This window comes from Haplochromis burtoni, unplaced genomic scaffold (assembly GCF_018398535.1).
Source record: "Haplochromis burtoni strain Fernald_Lab_line unplaced genomic scaffold, NCSU_Asbu1 Contig_5, whole genome shotgun sequence".
Lineage (NCBI taxonomy): Eukaryota > Metazoa > Chordata > Actinopteri > Cichliformes > Cichlidae > Haplochromis > Haplochromis burtoni.
In genome coordinates this window covers 5,099,400-5,119,635 of record NW_024582366.1, presented here as the reverse complement: position 1 = coordinate 5,119,635, position 20,236 = coordinate 5,099,400, and the positions used below count along the sequence as shown (strand labels likewise).

General features: G+C 41.1%; 2 protein-coding genes across 6 annotated transcripts in view; both read right to left on the bottom strand.

The window, feature by feature from the left end:
* Positions 1-183: 183 nt before the first annotated feature.
* On the bottom strand, positions 184-15,284 carry LOC102307822 (WD repeat-containing protein 47). Of its 2 annotated transcripts, none has more exons than XM_042222740.1 (16): positions 15,077-15,284; positions 10,787-10,977; positions 10,619-10,702; positions 10,433-10,517; positions 9,564-9,872; positions 8,907-9,346; positions 8,113-8,209; positions 7,039-7,211; positions 6,696-6,953; positions 6,312-6,378; positions 4,820-5,013; positions 4,297-4,466; positions 4,018-4,188; positions 3,654-3,785; positions 1,988-2,206; positions 184-1,879 (listed from the first exon to the last, which is right to left on the bottom strand). In XM_042222740.1, exons 2-16 carry the CDS (start codon positions 10,942-10,944, stop codon positions 1,737-1,739), a joined length of 2,700 nt encoding a protein of 899 aa, XP_042078674.1. In that variant the 5' UTR covers positions 10,945-10,977; positions 15,077-15,284; the 3' UTR covers positions 184-1,736. The 2 variants fall into 2 exon arrangements, with proteins under 2 accessions (XP_042078674.1, XP_005920968.1); XM_005920906.3 differs by having other exon boundaries at positions 4,856-5,013.
* Positions 15,285-16,643: 1,359 nt separating this feature from the next.
* camsap2a (calmodulin regulated spectrin-associated protein family, member 2a) overlaps positions 16,644-20,236 on the bottom strand; it is a 44,607-nt gene continuing 41,014 nt past the window's right edge. For all 4 annotated transcript variants that reach the window (XM_014333177.2, XM_005920907.3, XM_014333178.2 and 1 more), the window contains 3 exons: positions 19,941-20,056; positions 19,429-19,547; positions 16,644-18,946 (listed from right to left, as the gene is read on the bottom strand). In XM_014333177.2, the coding sequence (XP_014188663.1) occupies positions 18,641-18,946; positions 19,429-19,547; positions 19,941-20,056 (541 nt within the window). In that variant the 3' untranslated portion in view covers positions 16,644-18,640. The remainder of the gene's footprint in view (positions 18,947-19,428; positions 19,548-19,940; positions 20,057-20,236) is intronic.

Sequence of the window (20,236 nt, the reverse complement as noted above, 5' to 3'; positions counted from 1 at the left end):
TGCACCTACCTGTGTGCACAGGCTCTAAGATCATTTAAATCAGTGATGTACACTCACCAGTCAGTTTATTAGGTATAAGCTGACATGTCTGGACCCAACCCAGTATTAACAAGCTGTGCTAAACGAGCAGCCAGTGGGTGTGTGTGTGATTGATACAAAAAAAAAAAAGATGAAACACATCAATTACTTCACTCGATATCTTTATTTTGTCAGTTTGTTTCAAAGTATTCCTTAAAAGAAGGTGTGTTAGACAGCCACTACTTTATTTTTTTAACAGTTTGAACCCTAATGACCCCTTGGCACTTGTCTTACTTGTGACACATTTGTGCATGTAACTATTACAGGTGGACAGTGACACGGAATATGCCATCAAGAGTCACAGATAAGGTAAAATGTAAAGCACAATACGATAATCCCACAAAGGTCAGTCGTTTTCTCAGCCTGTACCCTCGTCTCTGTCTCACACTTGCACCAGGCTGCTCAAAAAAGTGAAGCTAAAAGTTAAACAAGCCAATGACACTGGTGTTTCACACTGTGCAGTCCTGAAGCATCTCTTTAAAGTGCATCATTACCACTGTTTTGACATTAGCCTGCTGATCCAAAATACAGAGACTCTCATGGTTGTCTGCATTTAGTGGATTCTATTGTAAAGTTCACTATAAATCCCTAAACCTTCTCTGGGACACGGGTTCTCGTGAATCCACATCTCTGATTTAAGACTTTTTTTTCTTGTCAAATTTATCGACCGACTGCAGGTAAACACTTCCATGCGCTCGAACCAGAGTTCCCAAGAAGAGGTTCCTAAAGCTTAACTCGACTTGTTCGGGTGCTGCCTGTAACTCACACCCAGTGGTACTCTTTTTTTGGAGCTTTCATGTAAGTGAATAAACTGTTGTATGCATATAAGTGATGCTGATGGGTGCAGTAACCTTGTTTGAACTTGCAGCTGACAAAAGGCATGTGATAAAATACCAAAATAAAGCTGCAAATTAAAAAAACAAATCTATCAATCCAGACATCCAAAAAACTACACAACAGTTACAAAAAAGGCACGTTATGATATGCATAACCAAATGTGGCTTCTCTCCAGAACATTAAATTCTGTCGCTCCTTCCTGCAGAAATTATCAAAAGAGTTGCTGTGTTAAGATGCTAAATGTCACATTACACCAACCCTACTTCTTTGTTTACCTCCATGTTTTGAGTGTACTTGCTTGGGCAGTGTGACAGATGATCTAAAATATAAGATAAGTATGCTCGAAGTCAAAGTAAAGTAAAGTGCTTTTTAAGATGGGCATTAGCGACCATCTTTATACTCTGTATCACATTTGCCATTTAATCTTTGCTGAAATTATAAAAGTCACAAGCTGAAAGGTATCAAGCGAACACAGACATGTTCTATGTATATTTAGAAATTCAACCTCACATTTTTCCTTAAATTTGACTCAAACTGCAAAGCCATATACACTCAGATTTCCAGAAATTCATGGTTGCTTGAGCACACATTGGCACATACCCAAAGACATATATGGACATTCATACGTAGAAAGTGTCCTCCTTAAAGTGACTGGCTTTTCTGGCTCAAAAGTGCACCTGTCACCCTACTGTACGCACACGTGCACTTATCTTTAAACATATAAACAACTTGACGTTTACGATATGCATGTTTTGCACACCAATACACCTCGGAGCTGGGGTGTATGTGGAAACTGTGCTCTTGTGCTCTTTCTCTAAATCTCACGGGCCTGGAGCCCAGAGGATGACGGTTCGATCCGCAGACGAGGAGACAAAGGTCCGATCGTGTGGGTGCCACCTACACTGGATCACCTTGTCCCAGTGCTCCCCTGCCACCGTCTGAGGGAGGGGCTTGGTTAGGTCACCTGGGGTCAGAGAAGGGGGAAATATCACACAGGAGGAGCTTACAAACACAATTTTAAGCGCTTCAAAATTTGATTTTTCACTTCAAACAATGACTTATTTCAAGCTACCTTGAAGGTCGCTGATTATGATCCTGTTGTCATAGGAACCAGTGAGGAGATGATGGGCTCCCGGTGAGAAGCGCACAGAGCGTATGTCACTGCTGTGGGGGCGGTACGTCTGCACTATGCGGCCTCCTCTAATGTCGTACAGCATGCAGGTGCTGTCCTCCTGACCGGTGGCGAGCAGGCGGCCGCTGGGATCCACTGCCACTGAAGCAACTGCACTTCCTGAGTAACGTACAGCGTGAAAAACGTCATGTTGTTAGATGCAGCTTAAAAAGTATTTTGCTGACAGGAGCAGTTTCTGACACTCAAAACCTTAAACGTTATCCAGGCATTTTGCATTTGCAAAGGGAAACTGTGACAAAATGTTTTACAGTTGTCATCAGCGAATACTACACCACAGTGATAAACACTTGTTTTATTATTTCAATTTACTGGAGTGCAGCGCTTGATTATGGTTTCATCAGCTGTTCATATTAAGAGTTTCATAAGAGACAGGCTGCTGACAAACTACAAACATGCAGGCAGCAGATATGCTCCTACTTTAGGTGTCCTTCATGTCGCTATCAGACAGGTAGGTGTTTGATAATGCGATATCAGTGGATTAATGTTATCACAAATAACCCAGACAGCAAACAAGATTTTATTGAACTGTTAATCATCATCTAAATGATTTTTTGCTGTAACTGGGTAGAACAGATAGCTGAGGTAATGCTAATGCTAGGAGAGCAATCAGGACAAAGAGAGGGCCGCAGCCTGGAAATAACAGCAATAACTGGATTTGCCACATTTAAGAGTAAAGGGCCATCGATAATGCATCTTTGCGGCTAACTTTGTCATCTTTTTGCTTAGATTTAAACAACAAAATATTACAAAACGAATGCAGACTCAGCTGAAAATACTACAAATAAGGTAAAACTTTAACACTACCTGCAGCTAACATTTTTAAACATTTATTTTTAAATATAAACTGTATAAATATATAACTGTACTGGATGCATATTTCAATATATTTTTAAAAGTTACAGCGTTTAAAATATCATCCTAGCTACAGTGGCTGCTGTAGGGGAATGCACATTTATGCATGTTTCCGTGTGTTAGAGCTCTCACTTCAGTTCATGACGAGGCCATAGATGAGGAGGAAGAGGATAAAGTGGAAATAGCAAATATATAGTGTGAAAGAGCTATTTGCGATTAACAACATATATGGTTGGTCTCTAGCCACATACATAAAAAACCAAGACCAGGCAGAGCAACAATGTCCATCTCATCCACTGTGTTCAAGATAGCTGGGCAACATGGCCAACATTTCAAAAAAACTGGTGCCTCCTCCCCATATTTCTATTTTTACTGGATTAGTTCTAAATTTCTGAGAATGTAATAAATGTATACTGATGTAATTACATACAAAATCATGTATATCTTAGTATATTATTTTTTTTATATTAAATAACCTCAGAAAATAACTAACTGTAGCTTTCAAATATTTTTTGACTTGCCCTGAAGCGTCAGTTGATTTCTGTCTTTAATTTCTCTTTTTTCCTTTCTAATTTATGGAAGTCGTGCTCTTCATAAAAGTGTAAGTGTCTTCCTGTAAAACCACTCTAACCTGTAGCAGTGTGGTAAAAACCATTTCCAATCAAACAAAGTAGCAAGTTTCAGTATGACTCACCTGTGCCATGCAAAGTTGTGCCCACCACCCGAACACAGCTGGGCACCCGCAGGTCCCAGAAGCGGACAGTTTTGTCCTGTGAGCCTGAAGCAATCATCCACCCTCCCCATGTGTACAGAGTCAGAATGTGACCTGTTCAAAACAGCACATAATATCTGAGCTCTGTTCACAACAACTCTTTTCAACAACTTTGCAATAAATGCGATAAATGTTGGTACTTGTGCTAAATTTGTGTTTCAAAGAACCTACAGTGGATGAATGAAGCAGACAATACCATAAAACACTACTGGGGACCACACTTTGAAAACCCCTATCCAGAGTTTGCTTAGACCAATCTGTCAGCTGCAGGTAAATGGGGACATACCGGTGTGTCCGCTCAGGGCATGAAGGCCCTGTCCTCTCTGACAGTCAGTAGTGTAGATGTTGCAGTCCCCGGCTCCAGCACTGATCAAAATAGATCCTCCACTTTCAGGACCTTCCATAAAAGCCAAATCTCTAATAGTGCCGTCATGCATGCTAAACTCCAGGTCTGGGCCTGAATCACAAGAGTACAGATGTTTCCAAGCAGTTTAGCAACAGAAGAAACATGAGTTTCTGCATCAGCTTAAACTTATTTTTCTAATATTTTCCTTATTGTGTGTACCTGTGGCATTGCAGGTGTCTGCATTGAAAGGCAAGACTTTGACATATTTATCATTGGAGCCAGTGGCCAAAAGCTGTCCACAGTGGCTCCAGGCGACGCAGTAGATTGAGCCCTTGTGATGTTTGTTCCGCCTGAAGCGCACAGCCGGCTGCTTCACTCCACCAGAACCACTAAAGAAGCAAACAAACATGGACACAGACAGATAAAAAAAATGATGAAGGCATGAAGAAAAAAAATTAAAAAGGTTCCTTGAATCCACCTATTTTGGATTTTTTCCATGAGTGAATTTTATTTTTCATTTTGATGAAACCGGTTGCAGCAGATGGCTGCTCTTCCCTGAGGTTTCTTCCTCTTAAAAGGGAGTTTTTCCTTCCCACTGTCGCCAAATGCTTGCTCATATTGGGTCGTTGTCTTTTTTCAAAGTAAGAAAAGGAAGTAAGCTGTTCAAGTCATCAAAATTGCTCTAGAGATACAAAAATTACATGTATCTCTGTGGCTTTCAATTACAAATTAAATATCTCACAGTGTGGATTTGTAGGTCCCTGTAAGCCGCTCCCACCTGGCAGTTAGTGTTTCCGGGTAGGCACACACTCTCAGGGTTTTTGAGTTGGAGCCGACGGCATACAGCGCACCGGCGGGATGGAAGGCCACTGCGCGCACTGCCTGTGTGTCCTCGAGCTGGCTCACCTTAACAAACTGTGTTTTGCACTTTGCGGGCTTCACAGGAAGATAAAAAAAATAAACCAAACATTGTCATGAAGTTTGCAGCTGCGTTTAAGCATTCACAGTGGTATGCAAACGTTTGGGCACCCCTGATAATTTTCATGATTTTCCTTCATAAATTCATTGGTTGTTCAGATCAGCAATTTCATTTAAATATATCATATAGCAGACGAACACAATGATATTTGAGAAGTGAAATGAAGTTTTTAGGATTTACAGAAAGTGTGCAATAGTAACTTAAACTAAATTAGGCAGGTGCATAAATTTGGGAACCCTTGTCGTTTTATTGATTTGAATACCTTTAGCACTAATTATTGGAACATAAAATTTGTTTGGTAAGCTCATTGACCCTTGACCTACATACGCAGGTGAATCCAGCCATGAGAAAGGGCATTTAAGGTGGCCAATTGCATGTTTTTCTCCTCTTTGCATCTTCTTTCAAGAGTGGCTACATGGGAGCCTCAAAACAACTCTCAAATGACCTGAAAACAAAGATTGTTCAACATCATGGTTTAGGGAAGTATACAAAAAGCTATCTAAGATATTTCAGCTGTCAGTTTCCGCTTTGAGCAACATAGTGAGGAAATGGAAGACCACAGGCACAGTTCAAGTTAAGGCTGGAAGTGACAGGTCAAGTAAAATCTTAGATAAGCCGAGGCGAAGGATGCCACAAACAGTGTCTCTTGAGGTTGAAGTTGCGCTGGGGCTGGATACTTCAACAAGACAACGACCGTAAACACTGCTCAAAATCCACTAAGGCATTCATGCAGAGGAACAAGTACAAGGTACTGGATTGGCCATCTCAGTCCCCAGACCTGAATATTATTAAAAATCTATGGTGTGACTTAAAGTGGGCTGTCCATGCTCGGAAACCATCATACCTGACTGACCTGGAGATGTTTTGTAAAGACGAAAGGTCCAAAATACCTTCAACCAGAATCCAGACACTCATTGGAAGCTATAGGAAGTGTTCAGGTTTGGAGGCTGCTATTTCTGCAAAAGGAGGATCTTCTAAATATTGATGGAAGATTTCTGTTGGGGTGCCCAAATTTATGCACCTGCCCAATTTAGTTTAAGTAACTATTGCACACTTTCAGTAAATCCTATAAACTTCATTTCAAATATCATTGTGTTCATCTGCTATATGATATATTTACATAAAATTGCTGATCCAAACAACCAATGAATTTATGAAGGGAAATCATGAAAATTATCAGCGGTGTCCAAACTTTTGCATACCACTGTATGTGGAATGTATGGAAGTTAAATATCAACAGAGCGTGCTTACATACCTCGTGTGTGCTACGTGTTGCAGAGCTTGTGGAGTCATCCTGGACTGTAGGACCAGAGCCAGTGATTCTTTGAGCAAAAAAAAGAACAATGCATAAACAAGTCATAAACATTGGGGGTTTTTTGGTTCCCATCAATAAGAGCTCGGAGTGACATGTTTCAAATATTTGATAATAATTAGCAAATGCTGGCTATGAGGAAAGCTGCATTACACATAGCAAACATAGCTAATTGAAATCTGATTCTTCTTTTTGATACATGTTCTATTTCAATTAATTAGCAGCCGAACAGTCACTAGAAGCATTCCCTACACACCAGCAAAATGTGAGCCTAACTTCTAACAAGTTAAGATGTTTCAGTGGAGACCAATAGCAGGAGGCTCTTACCTTTTATTGGGAGGAACTGGGGACTCACTGAGCAACGGCAAGCTGTGGCTCCCGGTGCTTACTGGCGTGCTGCTGCTCACCCCACCTGGCTTGTCCCTCGGCGGTCCTTTATCTGGGGTGTGACGGGTGTCAGGGACCCTGGGGCTAGATGTGCTGTTGTTCCCCGTCAGCCCGTTCCACTGCTGGCCCAGCTGCGCCATCATGTCCTCTCCACGGTGGTCGATGCCCACATTCATCTCTTCCAACTTCTGGATGGATCTAGACAAAGACAAGCTCTGTCGTAGCACCCAGCTTGCGTTTCATTCCTCGCTGACATCAAATCCTGTAGGAATGACATCCTCACCTGCTGAGGAAGGTTTCTGTGAGGTTGTGCTGGGCTCCATCCTGGGGCTTCACTCCCCCCTCCAGCAGCATCTGCTGGTAAAGCTGCTTCTGCTGCTGCTTCTGTTCCAGATGTTGCTGCACGCGGAGCCGCTGTCTGTAATACTCCTGGATGTGCTCAGTGGAGTCACAACGCTGGACACAGACAAGGACACAAGCCACCAAAATGAGTCCCCCCCCCCAAAAAAAACTCCAAACAGTTGAATTGTTTCTGCAGAAAATGTAGAAATCCCTGAAACTGTATTTTCTATTTTACCAAAGCAGGCCCTGTAGGCTGAATAATTCATAGTGCCTTTCACTGTTCTGTGCTTCAAAGCTTGGAAGTGTCCAGACACACACACACACACACACACACACACACACACCAGATTATAAAAGGCAAACTCGTTCCCAGAGCCACTGCTGACAACTCTTCAACTCCCAAGGCCTTGTCCTCCATCATCCACCCCATAAAAAAGTTTTCAAGGAACTCATTGCATTGAGTCAACAGTATATTATCCTTCAGGCCTCTCACCACTTTTCATGCACACACACACACGTGGTGATATAATCTTAAAGTACTATGCTCTTCTAGATGGGACCTGAAATGTATAAAGATGAGTGATGATGAAAGCAGGAGGCCATCTTTGGATGTGGCTGCATATCAAAGCAGATTATGTGTTTCCAGTGTCCATGAGCTCCACCTCGCTACACTGGGACAGGGGGCAGCAAGGTGCAAGTGCCCTATGTGGACGTGTAGTATAGAATTCAGGCAGGATTTATAATGCAATAAAGGCGTTAAGACCACACAGTTCAGGGGGGATTCATTCTGTGTCTTTAACTCCAGACTGAAAATCTTTCACTGACTTTGACTCAAGTGACCAGACAGCTAACTGTTGCTTTTTCTTCGTAACAGTCGAGAAACAACTTTGTTCTGAGAACCCGGAGGTGAAGCCTGGCATTCATTCACTTTCACCTTTAAACAGCAGATGACACTGGCTGATTTCAGGCTTAAACCATGCACATAAGTCTGCTGCTTACGGCCTGCAGTTCATACCTCATGTGTTTCTGTGCTGCACGGTGGCCCACCATCTTTTCCAGGAGTCAGAGGTGTGCGTGTGGTGTTTGGTCCATCCAGCCCTTGTGGGTGCTTCCTATAGTTAGGAAGATGTATCAATCAGTTTATCTGATTTTATATCTCAAGTCAAAAACATTTTATCTATAAGGGTTATGCAAACAATAATAGCAAAGTCAAATTAAAAAGCTCTTAATTAACCTGTGATTGAAGATTAGTCTAGATTTGTGTCAGCTACAATAATATTTCTGCTGTTTTGCATAAAATCCATTAACTATGATGTCATATATGTGCATATCACATCAACACTGATGCATTTTTGCGCCTAGTTGTACAGCTTGACTACATCCAACAGGTGGGGCCAACATCCTGTCTCAACCTTAGAATTGTGACATTTTATTTGCAGTCACCTTGTAAAACAAACTAGCAACAGTCTGGCAGACATCTATCCTAAATATATATATATTTTTAAAAAGTATAATAACATACATTAGAGGGATTTTAAATAAAGAAAAGGTTTTACATAATAGCCTGCGTGGTTAGTTGTTTGTAGGCAGGATTTAAATAATGAATCTTTGCATGGACCGGTCAAGCAGCATTTTTATTCTGGGGTTTATAAGTTTGATTCGACTGCATAGTTCTAATTAGAATGCTGAATGAGTGCAATTTGTTTTCCTGACACCAGGGAAAGTTCAGTGTTTATTTTGCAAAATACCATTTATATTTAATCCCAACAAGATGTACGAAATATCCCTTTCCAGTTTCTTTGACTTTACCTCTCAGGTGAATCGTCCTGCTGATGCACGTTATTCTCCACGAGGCTCCGGCTAAGAGCGAACTTCATGTTTGTCTCCAGGCCTCTCTTGTCCTGGGCCGCCAAACCGTGAGACAGGCCGTCCAGAGCTGGGTTGAGGGATCTCGACATGTAGGTGTCGGCCGAATGAGGTCTTTGATGAAAGGGTGAGGTAGGGCACGGGGACAGACGGTTGATTAATGGAGTAAGGAGGTCGGCGTGGCCAGCTTTGCTGGGCTTCACCAGCCGGTCCACGTGGATGTTGAGGGTCTTCTGCTGGAAGGCGCAGGTGAAGGCACCCGGGGAAAGATTCTGCAGCCAGGAGAGCAGCGACAAATCCAGCTCATCACAGCCGTTCCCACACAGCAAATCCACGCCAAGCAGCACCTCGCCCTCTGTGATCTCCTCTCCTGTTGCTTTACTCTACAAAACAGAAAAGCTTCTTAAAACCTATTCTATTTTTTCGGAGACACAAATGTGCAAAAACCAGACAGTTTGTTTTTTTTAAACAAAAAAAAGTAATAGTTACTTTGCAATAAAACCCTTTTTTAGTAGTTTTGAACACCTCTGCAGGTTTGAGCCTTTTATCAGCCACTTAAGCCTAACTGTAACCCTTTTCACTAATAGCGTATCAGATTACCTGACAGAACTCGACACAGCACTCATAAAGGATCCCTTTGATTAGCAGCTGGAAGAGGCGGTTCCCGCTAGCCCTGAAGCCCGCCTCACTCAGCTTTCTGTCTGCAGGGATGAACTCAGCTACCATCGCGCAGGCCTCTTCGAAGCAATGCACTCGTGCCGTGCTCGGATTCCAGTCTTTGAACTCTGCGTGATGGGTGAGGCGTGGCAGTGTGAGGAGGAGACACAGCTTGCTGTAGTCCTCCTTGGTCGGGCAGAACTCCTCCAGACTGTGCAGGCACTTTACTGCCTCTTGCATGGTGATCTCTAGCTGTAAAAGCAGAAAAATTCAGGCGGGCAAGACAGTGATTATATTTTGGGGTGCTCAATACAGAATCCCACTGGTGTTTTGACAGATAAAGGATGACATTAGCTGTTCCTTACAAACACAGATTATCACACAATAGGATGGGAGTGAGTAAAGTCTGCTGTGAAACTGGCTTTTTACCAGCTTAAGGAGATACCAACCCACCTGTCAATTTTACTTCTCTGTGCTCAAGTAGAGAGCTTATGTGGCCCGTAACAGATTGTTTTTTTTAACACTGGTTCGCTCTAAAAAAGTAGGCATCATCCAAAAAAATAATGCGAATCATAGAAAGAAACTGTTGCTAAACTAGTATCTCAGAGATTATACTTGCTATACTTTAACAAGTACTATAATGTGTAATTTCTTTTTAGTCAAGATTAAAATTCTCTTTACTGCAGAGAATTTACATTAACGTAGCTTTATAAGCACAGGCTGCTATACTGAGCAACGAGCAGCTGCTAGGAAACATGCATCTAGTTCATAATACATTTCAAAGACATAAGTATATATAAAAGTACACATACATTTAGAGGGTCTTCAGCAGCCGACATGGCATTATTAACACACAAGGCTTCCAGAAACTTCTGCTTAAATATGATGTAGCGAAACCTGGAAACACAAGTGCAAACGTGCTAACAAACAAGTACGCTTAAAAATGTTCTTTGTTGTGTGAAGACCGGTACGAAACAGCCACATATAGCTTCTCTCACCTTTTCTTGTCAAACTTGTCCATTCCTTCTAACGGTTGAATGAACTGCATCACCTCCTCCCACTGGCCATCCAGAATGAGTTGCCTGATTAAAAACAACAAATGAACAATTTAAGAATCCTGTGAAAAACTTCTCTCTATCCCGCTTGTGCCATATGAGTGTGTGTACCTGAGGAAAAGCATATCATCAGAGTATAGTCCATTGATAACACCGCTTTCCTTCTCCAGAGCCAGCATGCTAATGTGCAGCTTCCTGGAGTTGAGAAAGTCCAGGATCAGCTTGATCACCTCAGCCTCCTTTATGTTGATCGTCTCCTCTGCTGTCATGTTGCAGATCTTTTGGGGGCAGCTTATAGCTGGCTGTACAAAAAACAAAACAAAACAAAAAACACAGAGAGAGAAGGTAGAAGCCTGTTAATGGAAAGGTCACAGCAAAAGAAGAAAGACTTATGCTGATGTTCCCAATCTTAAGGAAATTATTCTAATTGTAATATTACTACTGTAGTAAGTGAAAAGAAATGGAAAAATAATCTGTCAGCATGACTCTTTGGCCTTAAATTGTAAGAAACAAATGTGTAAAATTACAGAAATTCTGGTGGCTCATGATAGGTTTGTAGCTTGAACCTATCCGCTGGAACGTTGAAGACAATATAATTACACTGCAAAGCAAGACACAAGTAGGCAAAGTTCTTCATGTTTCTCGTGCACGGGAGAGAACCGGACAGGCGCCGTTCCTTCGCTTGACCCCAGTTGCTCTCGTCCGTTCTCCCGTACCACTGTTCTTTTATTGAGGTTACATGAATATGCATAAGGTTCATTAACATATGACGTCTACATACACACAAAGAGTACCTTGCCGGTTTTGTGTGTGTGTGTGTGTGTGTGTGTGTGTGTGTGTGTGTGTGTGGGTGTGTGTGTGTGTGTGTGTGTGTGTGTGTGGACTGCTGATCAAAGGGTCAAACATCCTTGGTCAGGAAGAGGGTAGCCTCCCCCTCACCCTAGATGGTTCATCCTAGATAACACGGTGAGGAAGTCCTGCAGTTCATCTAAACAAAGAGCACTTAGACTAGAACAGACGCAACTACGTTAATCCTACCATAAAACAATAAGACACGGTATGACCTCTCATGCTCCCAAAGTGCTGTCTAATACACACAAAGTTTGCAGACTATCAAGGATCAAAACCTCTACCAATCTACAACTAATTACAAAACTCTAAGCATATATAAGTAAATATTTCTAAGCATAAATGACAATCAACAATACAAATCTAACAGCTCATAACCCAAACTGTCCTCTAATTATAAAACAAAGTTTTTGTTTATTCATAGAAAATGTCTTTTTTTCCTGTAGATCCATTTAAAGAAAGACATTTCTTTATTCAAGTGTTAACTTATTACTTTATTTGCTTTGCTGTAGTGTAATTGGCTAAGGAGGAGTTCTTTTTCTGTGAGAAAAGCTGTAAAACATATAAAAATACAGTTAGAAGTCCAAAATGTATTCCATCTTTCACATTTTCCAAAGCCAATCTAACCTTTGACCCTTATATTTGACATTTTGGTTTATGCATTCCCAAATTTTTCACAACTGTTTGCAAAAAATACATGACAAACAAAAACGGAGGTGAATTCCAGTTTTTATAATTCTCGATCTATACACCAACACAACAGCTTTGAAACACATTTTTTTTAGATCCAATTGAAAATGTAACTGGAAAACAATCACTTAATCATAAACCATGTTTTTAATTATTTCTATTTTTCCAAGCTTTACTGCAGCTCTAATCAGCCGTTGTTTGTTCATGTGTCTTTCTCCCTTTGGGTTTGCTTACACCAAGTGAAATTCATACTTGACAGAATACAGACCAGCTGGTTAAACTGGCCACTGCAGAATATTCTACTTCTCTACCTCCAAAAACTTGTTGGGAGCTTTTCCAGTATAATTTAGGCCACTGTCCGTCAGCACAATGAAACTGTCCCTACATTGCAACTTATCTACACTTCAGAATTCATCTCTCTGCTTACGTCCTCTCTCATATCACTGGACTCTGTGAGACTCATCACACTGTCTGTACTATGGTTAACAGATAATGCTACATGCTTTTCCCTTGTGTCACTCCAATTTCCAGATCAGTATACAGGGAGTGCAGAATTATTAGGCAAGTTGTATTTTTGAGGAATAATTTTATTATTGAACAACAACCATGTTCTCAATGAACCCAAAAAACTCATTAATATCAAAGCTGAATGTTTTTGGAAGTAGTTTTTAGTTTGTTTTTAGTTTTAGCTATTTTAGGGGGATATCTGTGTGTGCAGGTGACTATTACTGTGCATAATTATTAGGCAACTTAACAAAAAACAAATATATACCCATTTCAATTATTTATTTTTACCAGTGAAACCAATATAACATCTCCACATTCACAAATATACATTTCTGACATTCAAAAACAAAACAAAAACAAATCAGCGACCAATATAGCCACCTTTCTTTGCAAGGACACTCAAAAGCCTGCCATCCATGGATTCTGTCAGTGTTTTGATCTGTTCACCATCAACATTGCGTGCAGCAGCAACCACAGCCTCCCAGACACTGTTCAGAGAGGTGTACTGTTTTCCCTCCTTGTAAATCTCACATTTGATGATGGACCACAGGTTCTCAATGGGGTTCAGATCAGGTGAACAAGGAGGCCATGTCATTAGTTTTTCTTCTTTTATACCCTTTCTTGCCAGCCACGCTGTGGAGTACTTGGACGCGTGTGATGGAGCATTGTCCTGCATGAAAATCATGTTTTTCTTGAAGGATGCAGACTTCTTCCTGTACCACTGCTTGAAGAAGGTGTCTTCCAGAAACTGGCAGTAGGACTGGGAGTTGAGCTTGACTCCATCCTCAACCCGAAAAGGCCCCACAAGCTCATCTTTGATGATACCAGCCCAAACCAGTACTCCACCTCCACCTTGCTGGCGTCTGAGTCGGACTGGAGCTCTCTGCCCTTTACCAATCCAGCCACGGGCCCATCCATCTGGCCCATCAAGACTCACTCTCATTTCATCAGTCCATAAAACCTTAGAAAAATCAGTCTTGAGATATTTCTTGGCCCAGTCTTGACGTTTCAGCTTGTGTGTCTTGTTCAGTGGTGGTCGTCTTTCAGCCTTTCTTACCTTGGCCATGTCTCTGAGTATTGCACACCTTGTGCTTTTGGGCACTCCAGTGATGTTGCAGCTCTGAAATATGGCCAAACTGGTGGCAAGTGGCATCTTGGCAGCTGCACGCTTGACTTTTCTCAGTTCATGGGCAGTTATTTTGCGCCTTGGTTTTTCCACACGCTTCTTGCGACCCTGTTGACTATTTTGAATGAAACGCTTGATTGTTCGATGATCACGCTTCAGAAGCTTTGCAATTTTGAGACTGCTGCATCCCTCTGCAAGATATCTCACTATTTTTGACTTTTCTGAGCCTGTCAAGTCCTTCTTTTGACCCATTTTGCCAAAGGAAAGGACGTTGCCTAATAATTATGCACACCTGATATAGGGTGTTGATGTCATTAGACCACACCCCTTCTCATTACAGAGATGCACATCACCTAATATGCTTAATTGGTAGTAGGCTTTCGAGCCTATACAGCTTGGAGTAAGACAACATGCATGAAGAGGATGATGTGGACAAAATACTCATTTGCCTAATAATTCTGCACTCCCTGTACTGTTCGAGGTTATTAGGTGTTTTCTTTCTTAACGCCTAAAGAATGTTAACCTTCCCATTGATGATTCTGGTGTCTAATTTTGCAAAATGCTAATTTTTGCACTTTAATTCAATTCTTACTCTAGTCTATTATGATGGTTCGAGTAAGTTCGTAGTACTCCTTTGTACTTTTAAACTCGGTCACTAAACTGTATTTTTCTGTGATGTCCCTTTTGCTGGAGGCTTGCTTTATGCTTCAAAGGGCATCTGTGGTGTTTCTGCACATATGCATAATGTCCCTAAATGGCTCATAGTTTAAATACTGGAACATATCAAAGATGCAGTTCCAAGGTTGGGTCTTTAAATGGTTAGTCACTGCAACATCACCCAGGCAGCTACAGCAAAGACATGGAGGGGTCTTCATTATGTATGGTGCACTCGCCCTGTATGTTTAAGGAAGCGCATAGAGAGGCTGGGAGAGCAGCTTATGACGCCGCCCTGTTCCCTCCATACACAGACAGAACATCCACCCAGCTCCGGGCCGGGATGTGAGAGCAGGTCTGCGGCCCAAACCTGACAGCCTCAGCACTTTATCTGTCCTCGGACACACCTTGTTTATTCGAGCACGGCAGCCAGTGACGACTATTAACACCACTGGACACAAATGCAGGGCAAAAAATGATAAGCATGCCAATCATTGTCTCCCTTACTGGGGACACACCGTGCTAGACTACAGCGCAGTGCTAAACACCGCCTTGAAACAGTGCCAGCATCTCACCTGTCAGTCAGTCTGCGCCTACAGCCCGCCGCATTAAAGCCCGCGGTCTCCAGATGTAGCGACGTCCACGAAGAAGACGGCAGGGATGTATTTGACTGCTGAAAGGCTTTACTGCGTTGCCAGAAAGCTCCTTTCTCCTGCCTCGTTTCTTGTACACAGCTCGCGGTTGCCATGCGGACGTAGCCGCAAACCACCAATCAACTGTAGCAACGACGCCCAGCGGTCACACCTACAGCACGGACGCGACAACTTTCAAAGGAAATTCAGGGAGATAAAAAAGGATAGGATTTATTGTATTTTATTTTAAGAAATAAGATAAATAACAAAGAAAGACAATAAAAATGCTATTTTCTTTGAACATCTCTAAGACGAGTTTTTAAATTGCTGTCAAGCTAATACATTTTTTTTTATCAGAAAGTTGGGCATCTAATTAGAATATAGAAAATGGTTTATATATATATTCACTCAAAATGATGAAAAAAGTGGCTGAACCCTTTTAAAATTACTCTTTGAGTTCCCTTGTTTAATGGCAAATTTTCATTACTGTAGTTAACTACATTTTATTGGCCATGGCTAAAATAATTTGTTAAGCAAAACAACAATGTGTATTCTTTTTAGTCAAATAATCACAGTGTTATTAACAGCCTTAGTAGCGACACTGGACTGATTCATAAACTAAGTTAAAATTATTTTATGCTCCCATTTACAGTGGAGCCTTTGGCCCGAGGTACTCGGGGTCAGATAAAGTTGGTCCCTAGAAATCCAGCCTTGTTACTTTAGCTAAATATATAGCTTTCACTGGAAACAAGTTAATCTAAACACATTAACTTTGCCGTTATCTAAGGTACTCCATCTAATTATAATTGTAGAACATTTTCTGATGAACCACCTCTTGAAAATGTTATGATTTCAAATCTGGACTAGACTACCTATTGATCCATTTGTGTTTACGTGGCACAATTTAGACTATTTGTTCAATACAGCGTGAATTCTTCATTTTTCTGTTAAAAAGTATTTTTCATGTTTCACTTTGCATTTCTGTGAAATGCAACTATAGCATTCCAAAAGTGTCACCAGTTCTGTTTTGCAATGGAAACGTTTGGTATTTATGTCAGCTCAAATACGGAGCCATTTTTTTTTAATGTATTTGTTCAAAAATACAGACATTCATGTTTATGTTAGGGAAGACCAGTGAACATTTCAGTCTTTTATCTTTAATAGGTTTGGAAATATTCATGTTCCAACATTGCCTCAGATTTCAAAGTGTGAAAACACAAACCAAAGAATTTGGACCATAACATTTTATGCAAATGGCCCATGATGATTTCAGATGGAATGACCCTAATTAACCAGGTTGGGCTTTGAAACCTTTCTAAAACACCAATAGTCCAGTGCCATATCTTAGAAATATATATATAAAAAAGAAAGAACCCTTCGACTAATATTTTCAAAACTGTTTCATGGTTAAATATTATCCTTCCATGAAAAGAGTTTGCTTCTATTAACAACCCCCTCTTTGCATATCCTTTTAAAAATACCCTCATTTGCAATCAACACCACAGACATGCTGATGTCATGCTTTATTTTATTTAATGCAAAATGAAAAAGAAAAATGACACTACATGTTCAGCCACATGTTGAATGAGGGCACAGCGTCTGACGAAACAAAAACAAAGTCATCATAGTGAATAAGTTGCTCACATGAACACACTGCACAATATCATTACAGTTTAAATAATAATCTTCTTTTTAACCTTGGCCTTAAAACAGCCAAATGCAGGCAGACCGAGCTTTCTGCTGACACATCCTTCCAGTAAAGAACATTGAAACACTTCTTCCCCCAGTCGTACTAGATTACAATTTCAAAAACACGTACATGTCTCTTTTGGTCATAAATACCCCCCACCCGTCCCACGCCCCAGTTAAAAACAAAGCACCACGTTGGCAGATTTATTTTTGGGGGGGAAATCATACCTGCAAATGGTGTTGGATTTGACATTCAGTGGCAAAAGTAACACAACGCTGACGCCGGTTAAACCAAATGGCGAGACTCTACCCGTATGCAGCAACAAGGATCTACCTGCCCTATTCTGCCTTGCATTATTGTGTGAATCTCATCCTAGTGTTAATAGAAAAAAATAAATCTAGCAAAATAACAATGTTACTATAAATTCACAACGTGCTGCATTTAGATGATGGACACACACGTTTTAGTTGTTCAGGTTGAACCCGTTTCTGTGGTGAAAAAGACGCATAGACATGTTGAAAATGACACAAACACTTCATAATGTGGCCTTTTTAATAAACTGGGAGAAGCTACTTATTTTGATGCATCACTTACCTTGTAAATAACAGAACATATCTTTTGCAACTATGAGAAATCTAACATGTGCTATATTCTAGCTATTCTTACTTAATTTTGGTGGGCCAAAAGTGGCTTATAGCTGGGTGCAGATATGATAATAAAGAGTCTGAGTGTGCATCTTGAATTTAATGTTAATATTTCATCGTTACATAAAGAGAAATACTTTGTAGGTGTCATTATAGCCTGGATATCAGTCCTGATCCCAGTGGCCAGGAGTGTGATTGTACAATATCTTAGTACACTGCAAAGAACCCTGCAAGTTGTAGTCGGCAGCATTTCATAATAAAAAATAAATAATACTGAGGAGTTTCATTTGTTCACAAACCTGCTGTGAACCAGCAGCGAGGTGATCTACAACACTGGTTCCCGATCTTTTGGGCTGAAGCAATGCAAATAAACCAGAAAACTGACATTGTACAGCACAAACTGTCTGCACGTGTCCTGACCTACAGGTTGAGAACCAGTGATCTACAGTAACGTCCTGCATTCATTAAAATCACTTCCTCAAAAACAGGGGTTCTGAAAAAGCTGGAACCGCTTTGCTTTGTTGAGCTGAACACACGTATCCTGTGTGGCTAACGCTAGCTGTATGCAATCAGTTTTTTTTGGCCCTTTGGAGTTTACGTACTTTAATGTACAAACTTTTACTCACACAGGTGAGAAAAGAAAAAAGAGGTTTCTTCCAAATACAAAAGAGGTTGTCGCTTTACACTCACTCTTACACTAAAACAAACGTGCGTAAGGCCACACTTCAACAGGGTAGAGCGAACAAAAGTCAATCTATACATGAATTGAAAACATTCAGAGCTTCAGTGTACGGAGTAAAATGTCCCGGCATTCATACTGTCTCCTTTTTTTTTTCTTTTAATGTTTGGCACATAACATCAGTCACACGTGCTCTCACACAATGTCTCAAATCTCTTTTTCAAACACAGACATGATTACGTTTACATCATTCCTCGACAGTGTCGTACATTCCAGCTGTTCGTGATCTTTAAAGTCTTATCACTTCTGGTCCGAATATGAAGGATAAAGGACGGGAATGCAATGAGGAGAACAAACAAAACAAAAGATAAATACGCATTCATCTAACTGGCATTGCAGGTGTTTGAATCTTCATGGATATGTACAGTGAAGTGCTAACCAAGACTGGTTATGTTCAAAGAAGGAAAATGAAATGTTCGGGGTATCAAGTCCCATTAGGACTGGGCAGGCACTACTTTTTTAGGGGTGGCTGGCTTCTTGGTTTGCCAGAGGTGGTTGTGGATTGTCACTGCGTCCACGCTGGCTGACATGGTCTTAGCTGGTATCTGGCTGAACTGCTTCTTGTCTGAGTTGTACTTGTAGAGGCCATCGATCATCTTGCGTGTGATGCTCTTGGGGCCGATGCCCGTCAGCTTGTTGAGCTCTTCGGTCTCGGGGCAATAAGTGTAGAGAGCGCGAAACTGGCATCCAGCATCTCGGAACAAAACCAAGAAGTTGTTGGCTTCTGATTTCTCCATTTCCTGTCAAGATCAGGGGAGTAAATGTGGTTAGATAAGCAGGTGACATATGCTTAAGGACACTTGATGTGCTATGTAGATATTTTTTCCTATTTATAAATCTGTGACTTAAAATATCAACAGGATATACAGCTTACAAAACACTCATGATACATGAATTGTGAAGTGGCTATGATCTCTGCAGAGATTATGCCAAATGCTGCATAACTAATCAGATAGTGCCTTACAGTGCGAATGGATAATGAAACATACTGCAAAGGCAAGCCAAGAGTTACTCAAGGCAAAGAAGTGGGATAGTCTTCAAAAGGTTTGCACTTCAATCACATCTTGATTGTTTCAAATCCACTGTGATGGTGTACAGAGGCAAATCTACAAAAACTCTGAATTTAAAGACCATTTTATATGAAAATGTACACTAAACATACACCTCAAAGAGAGTCAAAGGTTTTAGTGCAACTGTAAGTATAGTTATGAAGGACATGTACCTCCAAAATCTTGTTCTTTTGCCCCTCGTTGACCTTCCCTGCAAGGCAGCAGTGTGCCAGAGCATTTTGGATGATGTGCTTGTTAGATTTGGCGCTGGGCTCCTTGTACAGCCTCGGTCCTGAAAGAAAGACGGAGGCAGGGAGATCAGGATGGGACTGTTGCCATAGCAACCACTCCAGTGATGTCAAAGGAAAGACTTGTTTGCTTGGTTTTACTCTTTCTGCTGCTGAATCGTGTATGACGATAGCTAAGGGTAGGGTTACCAGTTAGTCTGACGGAGGAATGTGAGCTATTTGAATCAGAAACAACTGTTTATATCACTACTTTGAACTGCAATCAGTACAAAAGGAAACCCTGCTTCAGACAATGAGATCAAGATAAAAAATAAAAAAAAACTAAAAACAAATCTCCAATGGATAGAACAAAGATCTAATTTAACAACTGTATGTTGTGAATATTTGCCACTTTTAATATGTGTCTATAAACTAAGACGTGTACTGAGTTAACCTACCAGTGTACTCTGTATTTGATGTAACAGAAGAGGTGGTGGATCCATTTTCCCAGTCCTTTTCTCCATTCCTGCTGCTGGAGCGACTGGGGGACAGGAAACCATCAGCAGAGTCAGGCCTAGAAAACACACACACACACACACACACACACACACACACCCTTAGTTTTTATGGCACGCCACAGGGGTTTTATGGTGGGGGTTGTGAAACTGAGTGGCTCTTGTGTTCTGTTTGCAGTCTCTCTGCGTGGTCTAATTCCAGCAGGGTCACATGTTTGGACCAAACAAGGGCCACTGAC